The 19193-nt window shown below is 44.4% G+C and overlaps 2 protein-coding genes across 9 annotated transcripts in view; one reads left to right on the top strand and one right to left on the bottom strand.

Annotated features, from left to right (window-relative positions):
- TGFBR2 (transforming growth factor beta receptor 2) overlaps positions 1-15141 on the bottom strand; it is a 101225-nt gene extending 86084 nt beyond the window's left edge. For 2 of the 7 annotated variants that reach the window (XM_081527013.1, XM_081527015.1), the window contains exons 1-2: positions 14833-15141; positions 13582-13692 (exon numbers count right to left, since the gene is read on the bottom strand). Coding sequence is in view for 5 of the 7 variants with exons in the window: in XM_081527010.1 (XP_081383136.1) it covers positions 1211-1304 (94 nt within the window). In the remaining 2 variants the exon portion in view is untranslated. Of the gene's footprint in view, positions 1-1210; positions 1884-6278; positions 6344-13581; positions 13693-14832 lie in introns of those variants that run through there. The other 5 variants (XM_081527011.1, XM_081527014.1, XM_081527012.1 and 2 more) reach the window with 4 other exon arrangements.
- A 98-nt stretch (positions 15142-15239) lies between these two features.
- LOC145520507 (uncharacterized) overlaps positions 15240-19193 on the top strand; it is a 143036-nt gene continuing 139082 nt past the window's right edge. The window contains exon 1 of one of the 2 annotated variants that reach the window (XM_081527046.1): positions 15240-16297. In XM_081527046.1, coding sequence (XP_081383172.1) covers positions 16178-16297 — 120 coding nt within the window. In that variant the 5' untranslated portion in view covers positions 15240-16177. The remainder of the gene's footprint in view (positions 16298-19193) is intronic. The other variant, XM_081527047.1, reaches the window with a different exon arrangement.

Genomic DNA, 19193 nt, shown 5'->3' with positions numbered 1-19193 from the left:
TTCCTCATTCTATTAAAAACTCCCATCTCCATGCCACCTTCAACATAAAACACAATTCTTAAAAGTTGTCAATCCACTTCAAGTATTATGGAATGTCCTGTGTAGAAACTCCTCTACATTTCTTCCAGACAAAACCAAAAGTGGTCTGCCTCTGACCCTTGGTAAACAGAAGGTGTCCTCAAGAGTGAAGGGGGCTGTCCGATACTCTACATTTCATCCCTAATCCACGCAGGGCATCTCCAAGTCTTCAAAAGGAAGGAGAGAGACATAAGATGATAACGATGAAGGGAACTGAAATGATCCAAACCTAGCCACGTCCTTTCTCAGATGAGGAGACTGAGGCCATGAAGGTCCAAAGACTCTGGGTCTGTTACCAGACCCCAGATGCATATACTCAGTTCTGTAGCTAAGAGTTGCAAAATTTCTAACTTTCGAGGTCTCAGGGGTTGGATACTTTCCATAACAAATCCTTAAGAGTGCAATTTCTGCATTTTTCTCCCCTTAAAACCCTCTAGACATCAAGATCAGGTGGGCAGGGGGATTTAAGATTTTAACCCCTCTGTTTCCACCAAACCACTGCAGAGAGCCTTCAAGCCCGAAAGGCGGGGCTGTCCTGCTCCAGGCAACATCTCAGGCACCCAGCACCTAGCAGGCACTCAGTAAACACTCCTCTTCCACCTGACAAGCCCCTGCTGCGGCCTCATCCACGCCTACCCCAAGTTGAACCGGACAACTTTCCTTTGGCAATCGCTCTTTTCTTCGAAACTTTGCTAAAATTACTCCGGGCCAAGAGGCCAGTCCGGGGGCATGTGACCCTGGGAAGGAGCAGAGAATGGGGGACCCTGCCCTTGCGGGGCGCTGGGCCATCCCAGGCCCGGACCAGGTGTGCCGGCCGCTCACTCCGAGGCTCGCCGCGTCCTGCCTCCGCCGATCACCAACTTCTCAAACTTCCCTTTCCGGGGGTGGGGGCGGCCCGGGACGCAGCGCCCTTCCTGCCCGCACAAAGGGGACCGGGCGCCCTGCGCGCCCCCCGCCGAAGCCACTTTCCTGGCCTTTGGAAAGAAAAGCCCACCCGTCCCAGCACAACGCACCGGGGCACGGGGACCCAGGCCACGTCCCGGCTTCCGCCCGCCTCCCAGGCCGACTGTCAAGCGCAGCCCGGCGGGGACCCGGGGACCCCGGCGCCAAGTCCAGGCAGGGAGCCACTCACCCGACTTGGGAACGTGCGGCGGGATCGTGCTGGCGATGCGCGTCCACAGGACGACGTGCAGCGGCCACAGGCCCCCGAGCAGCCCCCGGCCCATGGCAGCCCCCGCCGCTCCTCATAGACCGGCCCGAGCGCGTACGCCGCGCCTCCGCGCCGCGCCCTCCGGACCCGCGCCGGGCGCCCAGCAGCGGTGCCGCCAGATGTGGCGCCGCGGGCCGCAGGGAGGGTGGCGGCGGGCGAGGCGCGGGGAGCCCCGGCGGCCGAGGAGAGCGGAGCTGGAGGCCGGCCCGGCCGGCGGGTGCGCGCGCGGAGTGTCGTCGGGCCCGGCGTGCGAGTGACTCACGACTTCGCCCGGGCGCCGCGGGGGAAACAGGAAACTCCTCGCCAACAGCTGGGCAGGACCTCTTGCAGCCCGGAGCCTGCTCCCCGGCTCGGCTCCCGGGCCTCGCCCTCCCTCGCAGCTGCCAATCACGGCCCCGGGACCGGCCCCTCCGGGGCTCTGGCAAACTTTCAGCGGCCCCTCGCTGCCCTCCACGTTCCCCACTCCGAGGACTGCTGAGCAATTAGTGCACAAGTTCCAGAAAGTCACTGAACGCAGGGTGTGTGTGCACTCTCCAAAGCACCCCCAACCAGCATCTTTCCCCCTTCCCTACAACCCTCTTCGGGCTGCTCCCTAGTGCCTCAGAGCGGGGTTTTCAAACTTCAAGTGGCTACCCAAGAGTAGATGCTGAAATCCGAGTTGTCAGCAGTTTTTTTCCCAAATAAAATAGTATTTCCTCATTAGACTTTTGTTTCAATTGTGTTTGCCTACACCGTCACATTGTAAAATGTTTGTCTTAACTGCAGGTGGAAAACTTCAATGTGCCCATGGACCCCCTGAAAATCCTGTTAAAAGGCAGCTTCTGCTTCAGTACCTCTTAAGAGGCAGCGTTTCTGATGAGCTCTTGGGTGATGCCTCCCAGTTTGGAATCGCCTCTTTCTTTCTGGGAATGACTCAGTGAGCAATACTAACACAAGCCATCACAGAGTGATAACTGTAACGGGAAATGTCATCTTCAGAATGTATCAGGTAGGGCAGAAAGTGTGACAGTAAAAGTGGGTTGGGGTCAGCTAAGTGCCAGGGTTTGCCTTCCAGCACTGTGATAGGACAGGACCCAGAGCCCCTCCCTGCAAAAGGGGACATGGGTGAGAGCAGAACAGGATGAACTTCCAACTTTCCCATCTCGGTAAGGTGACCAGGTTTGCCCCCAAACAATCCTGGTGTATATTTGCTTCAAAGTTGAATTATTAACAGGCCCCCCTTCTCTTTCGCATTTGTCCTGGTGAGATTATGACTCATATGCTCACCCTACTTCTAGCCCTGAAAGATTTAGATTCAGTACAGCCCTCTGGTCAGGAGATCTTCCAGCAGGTTACACAATAAAACTCTTTTATCTGAGAGAAAGCTTGTTTGCAGAGGCAGGTGGCCAGCCTTACTGGGAATAAAAGCAACTAGCTCTCCCTGGAAACCCAACCCTGCCATCTTCCCTGTCAATCTCAAGAATTCTTTTGCGTGATCCTGGAACAACCTTAAGTCTTGTCACCACCGCTCCACGCAGCATGGAAGCTGCCTCTGCATGCATCTTTTAGGGAAAGACCACTTCCTGGCTCTAGAATTTAGGATGCAGGAAGTGGGATGAACTCAGCAGGCCTGGGCATCTTCCTTCCCACCAACGGCCTTGCCAAAGCCCCTGAGTGATGGAGGGAAGCTGAGTTCAAAATCCGTTTCTCCTGTTTCCTCCGCAGTTGCCACCCAGGCCACCACCATCGCTTGAGTAGGAGTTTCCCATCCATGCATCCCCAGTCAGGGCCAGTCTGGGCCTTTTCACTCCATTTCTCGAATTAGAGTGGAAGTCAACTTCCCAAAAGGCAAACCTGATTGTACCAACCCTTCTATTAAAGTCATCTGAAGACCTCCCGCAGCTCTTGAGCTAAAAGATAGGAACAAGCCCCTTTAAGGTGCCCTGGAGCCCCTTCCTCTCTTGTAACCTTCCCCAGGGTTTCTCCTCCTCCACTGAGAGCATCTCCAAATTCCTAGAACTTGCCCGGTGTGTGTTCCTCCCGGCTCCACCAGAGGGATGTACACTACCCTTCTTCTGCTTCCTCTGTCCTCCCTCCCACCCAGCCTGCTCCTGGTCTTCCTGGGTGAATCCTGACTTCCTTGATGGGCAAGCTTTCCCCTACCTCCCTTTTATTATACATTCACTTGGCACCATACGCCTCTCCTTTTTAGCACTTACTACACCTGCAGTTTTATAATAATTTGTGTCATTTTTTTCCTTTCCATTCTCCCAGTTCATGTTCAAATTTCTCGAGGACAGGAATTATATATCTTTTCCTCCACTCGCTATTGTACACTCAAGACCTAGCACAGAATAGGTGTTTAAGAGACATTCGTTATGTGAATGAATGAATGAGGTAATCAAGATTCAGAAGAAAACTGGACTTAGTCATCCTAATTATTTAATCACTTGGGACAAGGCATTCTATTACCTAACAAACTGAGATATAAACAAGCTAGATTTTAGCTGAGGATGATGTCATACTACTTCCTTCTCTTACAAATGGAGAAGTATGTGGTTTTGTTTTTTTCTTTTTTTCTAAACTCACCCAAGTTCCTCTGGCCAGTATACATACACTCACTCACTTCCTTACTCCCAGAAACACAGTGAGGCAAATAAATGCCTAATCAATTCCAAAGGCCTTCTTTTCTATATTTATTGCATGCAATGAACAGGTATTCTACATTCTTAGAGGCCATGTTTAAGGTATTTGATTCCAGGATGGAATATTTAACTGGTGATCTCTGTCATTGTACATGATTAATACTGATTTTAATTTGGTTTGCCTTTAACATTTCTGATATCATCCTCAATCCCCTGTGCAGTTGAGAGTCTGAATTCAGCACTGCCAAGCACAGACTCATCTTCCAGAAACCACTGACGTGAAATCAGAGTCATGTAAACTCACATATATTTTAATCCCAAATTCCATATTCACACTACTAGATATAAAACAGAAAACCAACAAGGGCCTAGTGTATAGCACAGAGAACTCTATTCAATATCCTGTAAGAACCTATAATGGAAAAGAATCTAAAAACTTACATATATATATGTATTTGTCAACACATATGTAACTGAGTCATCTTGCGGTATACCTGAAACTAACACAATATTGTAAATCAACTATATTTCAATAAAAATTAAAAAAGAAAAAAATAAACTCACATATACTGCAATCTGACAACTTTACAAATCTGTCAATATGACCTTCCTTTGGGGATTCTCACTGCAAGAACAGTCTGATACCCTTAAGCCATGGTCCTCACACATAGTTGCATATTTAACTTAATGTCATCTACTGTGCATTCACACAAGCAGTTAAGATCCAGCTGCAAAAACTAGGCCTTTTACAAATGGAAACAAAAACCAAAAGTGTGACTCAGGGCTTGAAAACCAAGGAGGGGGAGTTTTCTCTGGTTGTCTAGTGGCTAAGACTCCGAGCTCTCAATACAGGGGGCCCAGGTTCAACCCCTGGTCAGGAAGCTAGATCACACATGCAGCAACTAAGACCCAGCAGAGCCAAGCAAACAAATACATTAACAGAAGGCTGGAGTAACTATGTTACAAAAGGAAAACAAGGGAGTAATTTTTATGTTCTGATCAAACTGAAAAACAATAAAAACCAACTTGAACAAAAGTTACATAGCTTGCATATCTTCGTTTTTCCAGCTTTACAAACTCTTAACACACACACAGAAAACAACTGGACTGGATCAAAATGTGGTTACTGCAAGTCTTGCATCTCCCAGCTGTGATGAGGCAAGAACTTTCCACTCCCCTGAACTTTCTGACATGCAGCTGTCGAGGTTACTGGAACTAAAGCAGTGGTCAGGGAGATTCCCCTCCATGTACCTTGGCCATTCTGCATCCTCAGCTCTTACCTCTGGACCAACTTTCCTTCCATTGTGAAGCAGACCAATAGCAATGAGACAGCAGTGAACGTGTGAGGGACACCCAGCCTCTCAGTTCATCCAGGACGCTACCTCCTCCAGGAAACATTTTGTGATTCCTCCAGCCTAATGCCATCCCTCCTCCCCCAGGGAGAACCCTAGGAGCATTTAGTTTATTTAACTTATCAGGCTTCCCTAGTGGCTCAGTGGTTAAGATTTCATCTCCCAGTGCAGGAGACTCAGTTCGATCCCTGGGTTGGGAAGATCTCCTGGAAGAGGAAATGGCAACCCACTCCAGTATTCTACCCTGGGAAATCCCATGGACAGAGGAGCCTGGCAGGCTACAGTCCATGGGGTCTCAAAAGAGTCGGACACGACTGAGTGACTAAACAACAACAATCTATTTTTAAAATGTTTTGTCCCATTTTGACATGGAGCATATTCATTTATTTGGAGGAATTCTAACCCACCAATTATAAAATCTTTGAAAGCACAGATTTTCTCAGCTGTGAACCCAACTCTGTGCCCTACGTATTCAATGTATGTCTGTCTTCACTAAAGAGAAAAATGAGCATCTTTCTCTACTCCGTTTTCATTTCCTTGTTTGCAGTTCTCCAGATCTTCATAGAAACTGCAATTCTGCCGCATGTTTACAGAAAGCATGAACAGCTTCTTTTGGAGACAACAAAACCTTTTAAAATCACAAAAGTAATGTAAGTTAATTTTAGGTGGAAAAATTCTGAAATACAGATAAGTCAAAGGCAGAAAATGAAAACGATCCTTAACCTTGTCACCCAAAGATAATCCCTTAACTTCTGGAGCATGTCCTCACAGTATTACTCTACTTTTCACCTTGCAGGTAAGCACCCATAGGCAAGTGAGGTTCAGAAAGACTGTATTTGGCCAAGGTTGCAGAGTAGTAAGGACCAGAGTCCGGCGGCGAAAGAGGCCTGTCCAGCTCTGGAGTATCCACTCTAGGGTAAGCTCATCAGGTGCTTGATCTACCTTCACCCTTTATTCTGAGAAGACTCTGGAATGATCAGCGCCACCCTTTGCTGTTGCTTCCTCGCCTCTTACTCATGAATCAGCCACTGCAGCCCCCTGTCCGGTGGAAAGTCCTTTTCTTCGGCTCACACCTTGGTCTGCAACCAATACAACCGGTAGGCACAATTCAGCTGGAATCCTGTCTAATGCCATAGGTATTTGCACATCATCTCCCTCCTCTGACTGCCATGTTGCCACTGTATCCCCAACATTCACAAGTGGAAGCCCTACCCTACAACATGACTGTATTTGAAGGCAGGATCCTGACCCCTGTGACTGATGTCCTCACAAGGAGAGGAAGAGACACCAGGGATGCTGCTGTGAACACAGAGAAAAAGCTGTGCGTCCTTACAGCGGGGAGGAGGCTGCCTGTGAGCCAAGAAGCCAACACCCTGACTCTGGACTTCCAGCCTCTCGAACTTTGAGAAACAGATTTCTGTTGGGTAAGCCACTGAGTCTGTGGTCTTTTGCTATGGCAGCCCTAACAAACCAGTCCACCCCGCTTTCTGCCTGCTTCTCCAGCTGCTCCTTCTCAGTATCTTCACGGGTTTGTTTTCACCCAGTCATCATTGGTCAGTGCTTGTTCTTACTATGTCTGTTCTGTGCCCCTTCTCTCCTCCCTTCTGTGGAACACAGCTATTTCTATGACTTGACTAATCTATGATTTCCAAACCTAATTATCAAGCTCTGGTTTCTCACTTAAGCTACAATTATTCCAACTTCCTACTCGACTCTCTTCATGGCTGTTCCACTGGTACCATATGCTCATTATTCTAAAATTGGACTCCAGAATATCTGCCCTGGGGTACATTTCCGACAGGAAGAAAAGGCTCTCTATCTTTAATGGGTAACCCAAGCCAGAAACATAAAAATCACCTAAGAGTTTGCCTCTATTTTACCCCCTAGAACCAACTGGGAATTAGGATCTATCTTTTTATTTTCTAAATATTGAGTCTGTTCTGCTCTCACCCTCAACACTGGCATTATTTTAGTTCTATCTCTCATTACTTCATAGAGTCTTGTCAGTTTCCTAATCTTTTCACCTCTTCAATCTCACCCATTCTACTGCATTCTCCACTGCTACCACAATGTCCCCCACCGAAATTACAACAATAACAATCACATTTAAAATTACCCAGTGGCTTCCTCTTGCCTTCAGGATAGAATTTCAGCCTACTGTCCATCCATTTACTTGACCAGCATTTGATTCTCTACTGTGACCCAAATACTCTTTAAGCATTGACGATATGAGGTCTCAGAAAATGTAATCCTAGCTTTAGTTGAAGGGCATTAGGCTGTCTTTATGATCTAATGTGAAACATACATAACTAAACACATGATATTAATAAATCTGATAATATGATTAGCACAGTGGTGATGAGCTCCGAGTACCATGGGAGCAGAAAGGCAACAGAGGCCGTTAATCTAGCTTAAGGGTAAGAGAAGGCCCAGGGGAAGAAATACCTTTTGAGCTGAATATTGAAGGATGGTCAGGTGAAGGCATGAGAAAAGATGCTACAGGTACACAGAATGGCAGCATCAAGACCAGATGTGTGACCCTGGAGCGCATAAGACCAGGCAAAGACTTCAGGATGCCTAGATTATAAATGAGGGGATTTTAGATGCAATGTTTTGGCCCCAATTCTACATACCTCCCTCAATTCATGCTCTTTGCCTTGGATCTGTATGGCTCTTCTCACTAGAGGCAAAGAGTTCTTAAAATCAAACACTAGTCTGGGGCTTGTTATGTGGATGGTGGATGGTAAATATCTAACGAGAATATTACAGTGTTATCTGAAGTTATATACAATTGTGTAATTGTTCTACAACGTTGGTTGTAGTATGTAAGCTGTATATAAGCAGTTACAGAATGTGGCCAACACTGTTACTTGCTTGTAGAAAATCTATTCTCCCCTTTCCATACTGCTCTCAGAAATCCAATTTTGATTAGGATGTGAATTAAACTACAACTTACGGAAAGGACTCATCCTTTTTAACAGTAGATATATGATCCAACTTTGCACAAAGAAATGTAAGAAGAAATCTGATCAGGGCTTGTCAGAAAGATTTTTTCTTTATGTGACTACAAAGAAGTGCCCAAGGAAAGCCACCATGCCCCTCACCACTTCTGTTTCCTATCTTTGGACATGATGAGCAGAGACTGACACAGAGATGATGCAATGACCTTTCAACAATGAGAGGGATGCCAAAGGTATCAGAGTAGAACCAGTGAATCAGTATGGCAGCTACCTCCATATGGATGTTACCTGACTGAGGTAGCCAAGTTCTCAGAATTAGCTGTGATCCCTTCCTCCCCTCACTGTACTCACACATTGCTTCCTGCATCCAGAGGTGAGATGGGGTCTATATTCTGTTTTCCCTCTCCTTTAAAGGGCTGGTTTTGTATCTTACTTTCACCAACAGAATATGATGGAAATGACACACCACCAGTTCACGGACTAGTCTCAAAGATGGACTTCCTCTCTCAGAAACCAGTTACCAGATAAGAAGTCTACATATGCTGAGACTGTCATGCTATGAGGAAGCCCAGGCTAGCCACGTGAGACCACATGGAGAAAAAGGCCCCAAGCCAGGCACAGCTACCCCAGGAGCCCAGCTGAAGCACCAGACATGTGAGTAATGAAGCTATCTTGAACGTTCCAGCCCCAGAAACTGCAAAGGGAATAGGCTCAGTGAGTTCAATCCAGATGGCAGAATCATGAAACATAAAAAACTGATATTGTATAAGTCATTAGTTACAGACAAAATCATTTCTAACTAATACAGAGAAGTTCACTGATCATAAGAGGAAGATGCTCTAGTCACCATATGGCTATTAATCTGTGTATCGAATATGAATCACATCAACTATGAATTAAGAATTCTAGAATTTCTCCAATTACCTTGTGAATTACACAATTATATTTATGTATTTGTATGTTTATTATATGTTGCAGACATGTAAATGTACCAAAATTTTGAGAGTTTTGTTTTAGCAGTTCTCCATTTTCACATATTCATAAGATTTCAAAACCCCAAACGGGGACTTCCCTGGCGGTCCAGTGGCTAGGACTCATGCTCCCAAAGCAAGGGACCCAGGTTTTCTCTCTGGTTGGAGAGCTGGATCCCACGTGCCCCAAATAAAAGATTTCACATGCCACAACTAAAAAAGATCCCATATGCCACAACTGAAACCCCGAATAGACAATAAAAATAAGTATTAGGTGTCATGGTCCAGGCGCGGGTTGGAAAAGAATTTCTAGACATGAGACTGAATGGGAGGGAAAATCAAGTTAATAGAGTGGGAGACGCTGATAGAACAGCGGGCCAGCTCAAGGGAGAACCGACGTTGAATGGGGGTCCTTAGCCCACTTTTATACCCAGGGTACAAGGAGTAGGATGGGGGTCTTGCAAGTCATTTGCTGATTGGATGAGGCACGTATACTGGGCAGGGGAAGAGTAGGGCAAATACCTCCCCACTATGGGGTGGGGGGGAGACAGGTTACATGGTTCCATTAATAGTTACACCAGGCTCCCCCCATGGGGCAGGAGGGGGACAGGTTACACTGTTCCATTAATAGTTACACCAGGCTCCCCCCATGGGGCAGGAGGGGGACAGGTTACATGGTTCCATTAATAGTTACACCAGGCTCCCCCCATGGGGCAGGAGGGGGAACAGGTTACATGGTTCCATTAATAGTTACACCAGGCTCCCCCCATGGGGCAGGAGGGGGACAGGTTACACGGTTCCATTAATAGTTACACCAGGCTCCCCCTCTATGGGGCAGGAGGCGGAATAGGTTACACTGTTCCATTAATAGTTACACCAGGCTCCCCCCATGGGGCAGGGGGGGTACAGGTTACCCTGTTCCATTAATAGTTACACCAGGCTCCCCCCATGGGGCAGGAGGGGAGACAAGTTACACGGTTCCATTAATAGTTACACCAGGCTCCCCCCATGGGGCAGGAGGGGGACAGGTTACACTGTTCCATTAATAGTTACACCAGGCTCCCCCCATGGGGCAGGGGGGGTACAGGTTACCCTGTTCCATTAATAGTTACACCAGGCTCCCCCCATGGGGCAGGAGGGGAGACAAGTTACACGGTTCCATTAATAGTTACACCAGGCTCCCCCCATGGGGCAGGAGGGGGACAGGTTACCCTGTTCCATTAATAGTTACACCAGGCTCCCCCCATGGGGCAGGAGGGGAGACAAGTTACACGGTTCCATTAATAGTTACACCAGGCTCCCCCCATGGGGCAGGAGGGGAGACAGGTTACACGGTTCCATTAATAGTTACACCAGGCTCCCCTCATGGGGCAGGAGGGGGAACAGGTTACACTGTTCCATTAATAGTTACACCAGGCTCCCCCCATGGGGCAGGAGGGGGACAGGTTACACTGTTCCATTAATAGTTACACCAGGCTCCCCCTCTATGGGGCTGGAGGGGGACAGGTTACACTGTTCCATTAATAGTTACAACACGGGGGAGGGAAGGCCGACCAGGGTCTAGTTTTTCCGTTCCTGCATTCCAAGACCCTCCTTGGTTCAATCTGCTCTTTTGTCCTTGGGTCACCACATTAAGGGGAAAAAAGGGGTCCCCCAAGAGGGACCCAGGACTAGTTGATCTCCAGGAGACCCCATTTTCCATGTCAGACTAAGAGTCTGTATTTTATACTCAAGACGATGATAGACACTGAAGGAGATTTTGAACAGGGGAGGAAGATGATCAAAGACAATCACATAAGATTTTCAAATTAGTGACTGGGATGACTGAAAGATGCATCTGAGGGCATATGACTCGTTAGGGAAAGCAGTGTGGAATAACAACTCCTACTAGAGTCATGATCAGGAGTGGGAGGAAATCCTAGAGAGAAAACGTAACCAAGAGCTCAGTTTGGAAGGAATTGGTGCCTGAACTGACTCGGATAAACCAGAGGGATTTTTTGTGGAAGCAGCTCCCCAAGCACCCTACACTTAGTAATAACTATAACCAACACATGTTGTCTACACGCGTTACTACGTGATGTGCACTCGTTTTACAGGTGGCGATACTGAACCACAGGGAGACTAAGTAATGACAGAACCAGAATTCCAGCCCAGCAAGAGGGCTGCAGGGCCCAGGCTCTCGGCAACTTTGTCACCTACTGCCCCCACACGAGCACCTTCTGGTCTCCCCGCCAGACTGAGACATTCTTAAGGCAAGGACTGTGTTTTTCAAATCTTTAGCTTCTTTTGCCTGATCCATATTTGTTGCTCAATAAATACTGTGAAGGAGAGGCTGATTCACTGGATAAATGCCATAACATGTAACACTCAAGAACTGAGACTCTGCACATTGTGCCATTTGGGAACTAGAACCTATGGTGCCCTTGATGCCTGAAGATAAAATGAGACTAGAAATGCTTGTCAAGAGATCTAAACACCAGCATAAGCTTCCTTTTAAAATGCTGAGAAATGCTTCCCAAAGTGAAAACAGTACAAAAGAGGATAGATTTCACCCAGGGGAGAAGATTTATGTGTTTGACAATTCTGTTAACCAATTCTGTCTAACAATCTTTTTGTCTAACGATACAGCAGTCTTTGGCATCCACAGAGGATTGGTTCCCGGAGCCTCTCAGATTCAAAATCCTCAGATGCTCAAGACCCTTCCAAAATACTGCTAAATATTTGCTTATAACCTATCCACATCCACCCTTAAGATATAATTTAAATCTTATTTCAAAAACTTACAATACCTAATACAATGTAAATACTATGTAAATGGTTGTAAATACAATGTAAATGCTATGTAAATAGTTGCTGGTAGATTAGAAAAATTAAAGTTTCGCTTTTTAAACTTTCAGGAATTTTGTATATCAAGCCTTTTTCATCTGTGCTTAGTTGAAATGTGTAGATTTGGAACCTGTGGATACAGAGAGCTGACTATATTTACTTTCTAAGAAATGCTAGATAACTTCCCTCTCATTCTGACATCATTTTCCAAGCTTGAAAATCATTCAATTGAATAGTTATCAGTTACATTACAGGACTTGAAAGTTAAAAACTTAAACATAAGTTATGACTTTACAACCAACTGTTCTAATTGTTCATTTCACAAAAGTACAAAATCACTTAGCAGTACACATTGAATGACAAAAAAAATATATAAGTATCTTAAGGAGGATTTATTTAGTTGGGGTCAGAGAAATACTGAACCATTTTAAGAGCTGCATCATTTAATTTGTACTTCAAATGCATGCTACTTCACAGCTTAGAGCATAAAATATACATGTATGCTAATTAGATGTAATGCATATTTGAGATTTTCTGGTAAAAACTCTGTATGGTAAAGTATTCGGAAGGTAATGGTAGCTTTTAGAAAAGAAAGTGAAAGTGGCTCAGTCTTGTCCAGCTCTTTGTGACCCCATGGATTGTGCAGTCCATGGACTTCTCCAGGCCAGAATACTGGAGTGGGTAGCCTTTCCCTTCTCCAGGGGATCTTCCCAACCCAGGGATGGAACCCAGGTCTCCCACATTGCAGGCAGATTCTTTACCAGCTGAGCCACCAGGGAAGCCCTCATCAAATGAGTGTACCCATAGGCAGATTCCCCGGTGGCGCTACTGGTAAAGAACCTGCTTGCCAATGCAGAAGACATGAGACGTGCATTTGATCCCTGGATCAGGAAAATCCCCTGGAGAAGGAAATGGCAGCCCATGCCAGTATTCTCGCCTGGAAAATCTCATGGACAGGAGTCTGGAGGGCTACAGTCCATAGCGTTGCAAAGAGTGAGATATGACTTTGAGCAACTTAGCACACATACACTTAGGCAACTTCTCCTATTACTTAAGCCTTTTTTTTTTTTTTTTTTTTTTGCTGCGCAGCTTGTGGTATCTTTGTTCACCAACTAGGGATCAAACCCAGGCTCCAGCAGTAGAAGTGCAGAATCTTAACCACTAGACCACCAGGGAATTTCCAAGCCATCTTTATTGCTAACTCTGGAAGGTTTGTCAATTGATAAAAGATGAGAAATGAATTTTCATTGGTAAAATAACTGGTGCTGGGACATGGAGACTGGTTTAAAGGAGTGGTCCCTTAAGCCTCACTCAGTATCTTGTGTTAGCCACTTTCGGGAGAGTCTGACCCTTAATCTCAGATCAACTGAATTCTACTGCTAGAAAATAGTCACATTTTCCTGAACTGGCTATTTCCTGCAAAATACTTTCAGGATATACAAAAGGACTGAGAACAGAGTCTTTCCCTTCCTACAGAAGAAGCCAATGCTAGTTTGCTGACAAATATTTGTACACATAGCAGAATTCAGTCTGAGATCCACTTTCGTTGTGAAGCGTTACCTGGTAGCCAGGAGGTGGGGAGACCTGGAGTTCTGATTCATTTCCAACTTGTCTCATCAACCAAAGGAACCAAATACTTGTCAATGATAAATTGGTGCGTTCACAGCAATTCTATAAACAAAGAAACTTTAGATTAATGGCTAAGAATGACTGCAGGGAATATTTGGTAACAAAACACTTAGCCTGAGCATATCAGGGGTGAAGAATTCACAGTGGGCTGCAGTGCTCTTGTGTAATCAGTTGCACAAGACTCAGATGTTATTAATTATTAACCTGCTGAATCACTGGGAAAGCATGAGTCACTTGCGCTGCAGGCATTTCAAAGGGCTGCCTCCCTCCTGAAGTTGACCATAGACTCATTGGTCCTTGTTTAGAGTTGCCAAGGTAAATGCTTATCGCCAAGTCATAATAACATTAAAACATCTGCTCCATGTCCTCATTCCTCACCTAGAGGCTATCAGAATGCTACCAGTTCTACAGATTTCACAGGAAGTCATTCAGAGAGGCTGCCTTTGAAATTTACCGTTATCATTTTCCCTCCACACACAAAACAAACTTCTGAAAGACAAAAGGTTGAGCTCTTTTCGCAGCACTTTATGTTTTGCTTGACTGATTTTATAGACACCTTTTATTATGCTCGACTCTTTCATCTCACCCATCTGCTCCAAGAAAACATACTTGCTTCTCTTAAGGGGCACACCCATGTTCCCGAGGACATTTTTTTTTTTTTAACTAGAGAAAAACAAAATTATGGTTTTACCACTGAACTTTGGTAAGTTTTCAAATCAGGTCTTCTACATAAATGTTTAACAGAAAAGTTAACAACTCTGTACATAAAATTCTACTTCTGGATGAAATGTACAATACAATCTTCAGTTAGACCTTAATATTGGTGTAGCATTTGCCAATTTGCAGAGTCTCCACACACACACACGCACACACACGGTATTATGTTTCTAATCAAAACGACATTATGCTGGGGAGAGGGATAAATTAGGATTTTGGAATTAACACACACACACTACCATACAGGTAATCAACAAGGACCTACTGTATAATTCAGGGAACTCTACTCGATATTCTGAAACCTAAACAGGAAAAAAATTTGAAAAAGAATAGGAATATATATATATACGTATAACTGACTCTCTTTGCTGTACACCTGAAACTAATACAACACTGTAAATCAACTATACTCCAATATATCATAAAAATTAAAACAGACAAAAATTAAATGAAAAATAAACCCACAGGAGGCACCGTTCCTTTCGTGAAGTGGCCAAGATGGCGCACACGTGCTGCGTCCTGGAGGCGGAATCTGTGAGCCTAGCCGAGTTAGGCGTCTTCCCCCCGGGGGCTGCATGAGGACCACTCTGGCCCTCAGGGGCTGCTGATGGTGTTGAAGGCTCTGGGTCTGTTCAAGGGATTCACCCCTGAGAGACGGAGGAAGTCAGAACTCCCCAGCTTTTAGACCTCTACCCAGTCGGCAGCTCTCCCAATACTACCCGCTGCGGCTTCGACCCCCGCGGCCAACTGGCTAAGCGTCGGGCACCTGCCGGCGCCTTGGGGAGTGTGACGAGTCCCGCGAGCTCGCCACCGCGTGATCACACTGGTGGGCGGACCCACGGAGCTCACGCGAGACCCAAGCAGGGCGCCACGTAGCACGTAAGCGACGCTTGACGCAGAGGCGCTCCAGGCTGTTCTGGAAAACTCCACCTGGTACCAGAAGCAGCACCTGGTGGATTTGCTAGCGGCAGTAAGCAGCCACTTCCTCATGAGCACGCACCTCGACAGGTGGAGCATGCTGACTCGCTTCAAGAGCCCCAGAGGCAGGAGTTTGGCAGTTTACATACCAGGTGCTCCAGGCCTCTGGTTTCTCCTCCCTGTTCCTGCGTTATGGATGTCGGGTCCAGCTGGGTGGATATGATCAGATAGGAAGGACCATATCTGGGTCCAAGTTCATCTGCAAGTTGAGTGGAGAAGATGTATTTGGAATCTCTGTTCCTCTAATTACAACTGAAGCAAAACTGGGAAAGTCCGCTGGCCATGCTGTTTGGCTGAACAGAGATAAGACATCTCCATTTAAATGGTATTAATTTTTTGTCAAGCAGCAGAATGATCGGGTAGTAGGTCCCTGAAGCTCTTCACTTTTTTGCCCCTTGCAGAGGTTGACCACATAATGCAGCTGTATGTCAAAGGGCCAAAAAAGCAAGGTCCTCAGAGACAACTTGCTGCAGAAGTCACAAAACTTGTTCTTGGACAAGGACTCTGGACTCTGCTCAGAGGAGCACACAAGGCCTTTAGCAGTATAGATGCACTGGAAGTCATGTCTGACCTAGAGTTAAAAGAGTTTTGAAAGAACATTCATTTTCTGAATTCTTCATTGTGGAACAACCGTGGTAGATTTGCCGCAAAGCAAATGCCATTTCTGATGATTCATGAGGATATGAGATGGTCACAGGAGGCGGAGTCAGTGTATATCACAGTAACAAATGCTGAGAGTTGGTTTTGGTTGTTGGACCGTGTGTCCTTAAGAATGGCCTTTCCTTACTTAAAATAGGAAAAAAAATTTCCACATGATACAATAGCTTCAGCTATGATGAAAAATCCTTCTGATGGTTCAGTTTTATCCATCATTCATTCTCAAGACATAGGAACTTATACCTTGGCTTATGGAAATCCAAAACAGTATGGAGTATACTCGAGGCCTAACACTGTGAGTTACTTCATTATTTATATAGGTTGGTTATGTTTGTGTAATAGTGTGCTATTTTATTTCCTAATCCTTGGACATTGAGGACTTCAATAGAAAAGCATGATTTCCAGGGTTAATCTCTTTCAATAATAGTTTTTTAGTGAAAAACTAAATGTTGCCTTTCCCATTCTGTTCCCTCTTTTGGAGATGAGGAAGAACAGTGAAAAAGAGGTATAATATGGAATTGTGGATACTTTTTAAAAAATTATTTTTTATTGAAGGATAATTACAGAATTTTGCTGTTTTTTGTCAAACCTCAACATGAATCAGCCATAGGTATACATATATCCCCTCCCTTGTGAAACTCCCTCCCATCTCCCTCCCCATCCCACCCCTCTAGGTTGATACAGAGCCCCTGTTTGAGTTTTCCTGAGCCATACAGCAAATTCCTGTTGGCTATCTATTTTGCATATGGTAGTATAAGTTTCCATGTTACTCTTTTCATACATTTCACCCTCTCCTCCCCTCTCCTTGTGTCTATAAGTCAATTCTCTATGTCTGTTTCTCCATTGTTTCCCTGTAAATAAATTCTTCAGTACCATTTTTCTAGATTCCATATACATGTGTTAGAATACGATATTTATCTTTCTCTTCTTGACTTAATTCATTCTATATAATCGGTTCTAGGTTCATCCACCTCATTAGAAATGATTCACATGTGCTCCTTTTTATGACTGAGTAATATTCCATTGTGTCTATGTACCACAACTTCTTTATCCATTCATCTGTCAATGGACATTGAGGTTGCTTCATGTTCTAGCTATTGTAAATAGTGCTGAAATGAACCATGGGATACATGTGTCTCTTTCAATTTTGGTTTCCTCAGGGTGTATGCCTAGGAGTGGGATTGCTGGGTCATATGGTGGTTTTATGCCTAGTTTTTTAAGGAATCTCCATACCGTCTTCCAAAGTGGCTGTATCAATATTCCCACCAACAGTGCAAGAGTGTTGCCTTTTCTCCACACCCTCTCCAGCATTTATTTTTTGTAGACTTTTTGATGACGGCCATTGTGACCAGTGTGAGGTGATATCTCATTGTAGTTTTGATTTGCATTTCTCTAATAATGAGCGTTGTTGAGCATCTTTTCATGTGTTTGTTAGACATCTGTATGTCTTCTTTGGAGAAATATCTGTTTAGGTCTTTTTCCCACTTTTTGATTGGGTTGTTTGTTTTTCTAGTATTGAGTTGTATGAGCTGCTTGTATATTTTGGAAATTAATCCTTTGTCAGTTGTTTCCTTTGCTGTTACTTTCTCCCATTCTGAGGGTTGTCCTCTCACCTTGCTTATAGTTTCCTCTGCTGTGCAAAAGCTTTTAAGTTTAATCAGGTCCCACTTGTTTACTTTTGTTTTGATTTCCATTACTTTAGGAGGTGGGTCATAGAGGATGTTGCTTTGATTTATGTCATCGAGTGTTCTGCCTATGTTTTCCTCTAAGAATTTTATAGTTTCTGGTCTTACATTTAGGTCTTTAATCCATTTTGAGTTTATCTTTGTGTATGGTGTTAGAAAGTGTTCTAATTTCATTCTTTTACATGTAGCTCTCCAGTTTTCCCAGCACCATTTATTGAAGAGGCTGTCTTTGCCCCATTGTATATTCTTGCCTCCTTTGTCAAAAATAAGGTACCCATAGGTGCATGGGTTTATTTTTGGACTTTCTATCTTGTTCCATTGGTCTACATTTCTGTTTTTGTGCCAGTAGGATACTGTCTTGATGACTGTAGCTTTGTGGTATAATCTGAAGTTAGGAAGGTTGATTCCCCCAGCTCCATTCTTCTTTCTCAAGACTGCTTTGGCTATTTGGGGTCTTTTGTGTTTCCATATGAACTGTGAATTTTTTTGTTCTAGTTCTGTGAAAAATGCCATTGGTAATTTGATAGGGATCACATTGAATCTGTAGATTGCATTTGGTAGTATAGTCATTTTCACAATATTGATTCTTCCTACCCAGGAACATGGAATATCTCTCCATCTGTTTATGTTGTCTTTGATTTCTTTCATCAGTGTCTTATAATTTTCTGTGTACAGTTCTTTTGTCTCCTTAGGTAAGTGTATTCCTAGATATTTAATTCTTTTTGTTGCAGTGGTGAATGGGATTGATTCCTTAATTTCTCTTTCTGGTTTTTCATTGTTAGTATATAGAAATGCAAGTGATTTCTTTGTATTGATTTTGTATCCTGCAACTTTGCTAAATTCACTGATTAGCTCTAGTAATTTTCTGATAATATTTTTAGGGTTTTCTATGTACAGTATCATGTCATCTGCAAACAGTGAGAGTTACTTCTTTTCTAATCTGGATTCCTTATTTCTTTTTCTTCTCTGATTGCTAGTTTCTTCCAGAACTATGTTGAATAATAGTGGTGAAAGTGAACACCCTTGTCTTGTTCATAATCTTAGGGGGAATGCTTTCAGTTTTTCACCATTGAGAATAGTGTTTGCTGTAGGCTTATCATATATGGCCTTTACTATGTTGAGGTAGATTGGAATTGTGGATACTTTTTATCAGGTGTATATCTCATTGGATTTTTTTGTTGTTCGGGAAGCAAATGCAATTTTCTGTAAAAAAGGAGAAAAGTTAGAAACCATAGTTGGCATTAAAAGTTACGGTAGAACTAGTTTCTTTTCAGGGAAAATAAAAATCAGTACTTGACTTTTCAGAAAATTTCTAATCAATTTTCCAGTCCCTTGCTTGTGTTTCCATATAATTAAACTTACTCATAGCTTTGTTTTTTCACTCAGTAAAAAAGGTAGCAGTGTCTTAAAGCTAACTTAAAAGTTGATAAATCTGTCCGAAATCTGAATCTGTTTCAACTACTGTCCCCACTCAGATTGCAACTTGGGATCAACCAAAGTTAAGTA

The sequence above is a fragment of the Giraffa tippelskirchi genome, chromosome 9 (assembly GCF_054371585.1).
Source record: "Giraffa tippelskirchi isolate mGirTip1 chromosome 9, T2T-mGirTip1v1.2.pri, whole genome shotgun sequence".
NCBI classification, from domain to species: Eukaryota; Metazoa; Chordata; class Mammalia; order Artiodactyla; family Giraffidae; genus Giraffa; species Giraffa tippelskirchi.
This window is presented reverse-complemented; position numbering and strand designations above follow the sequence as displayed.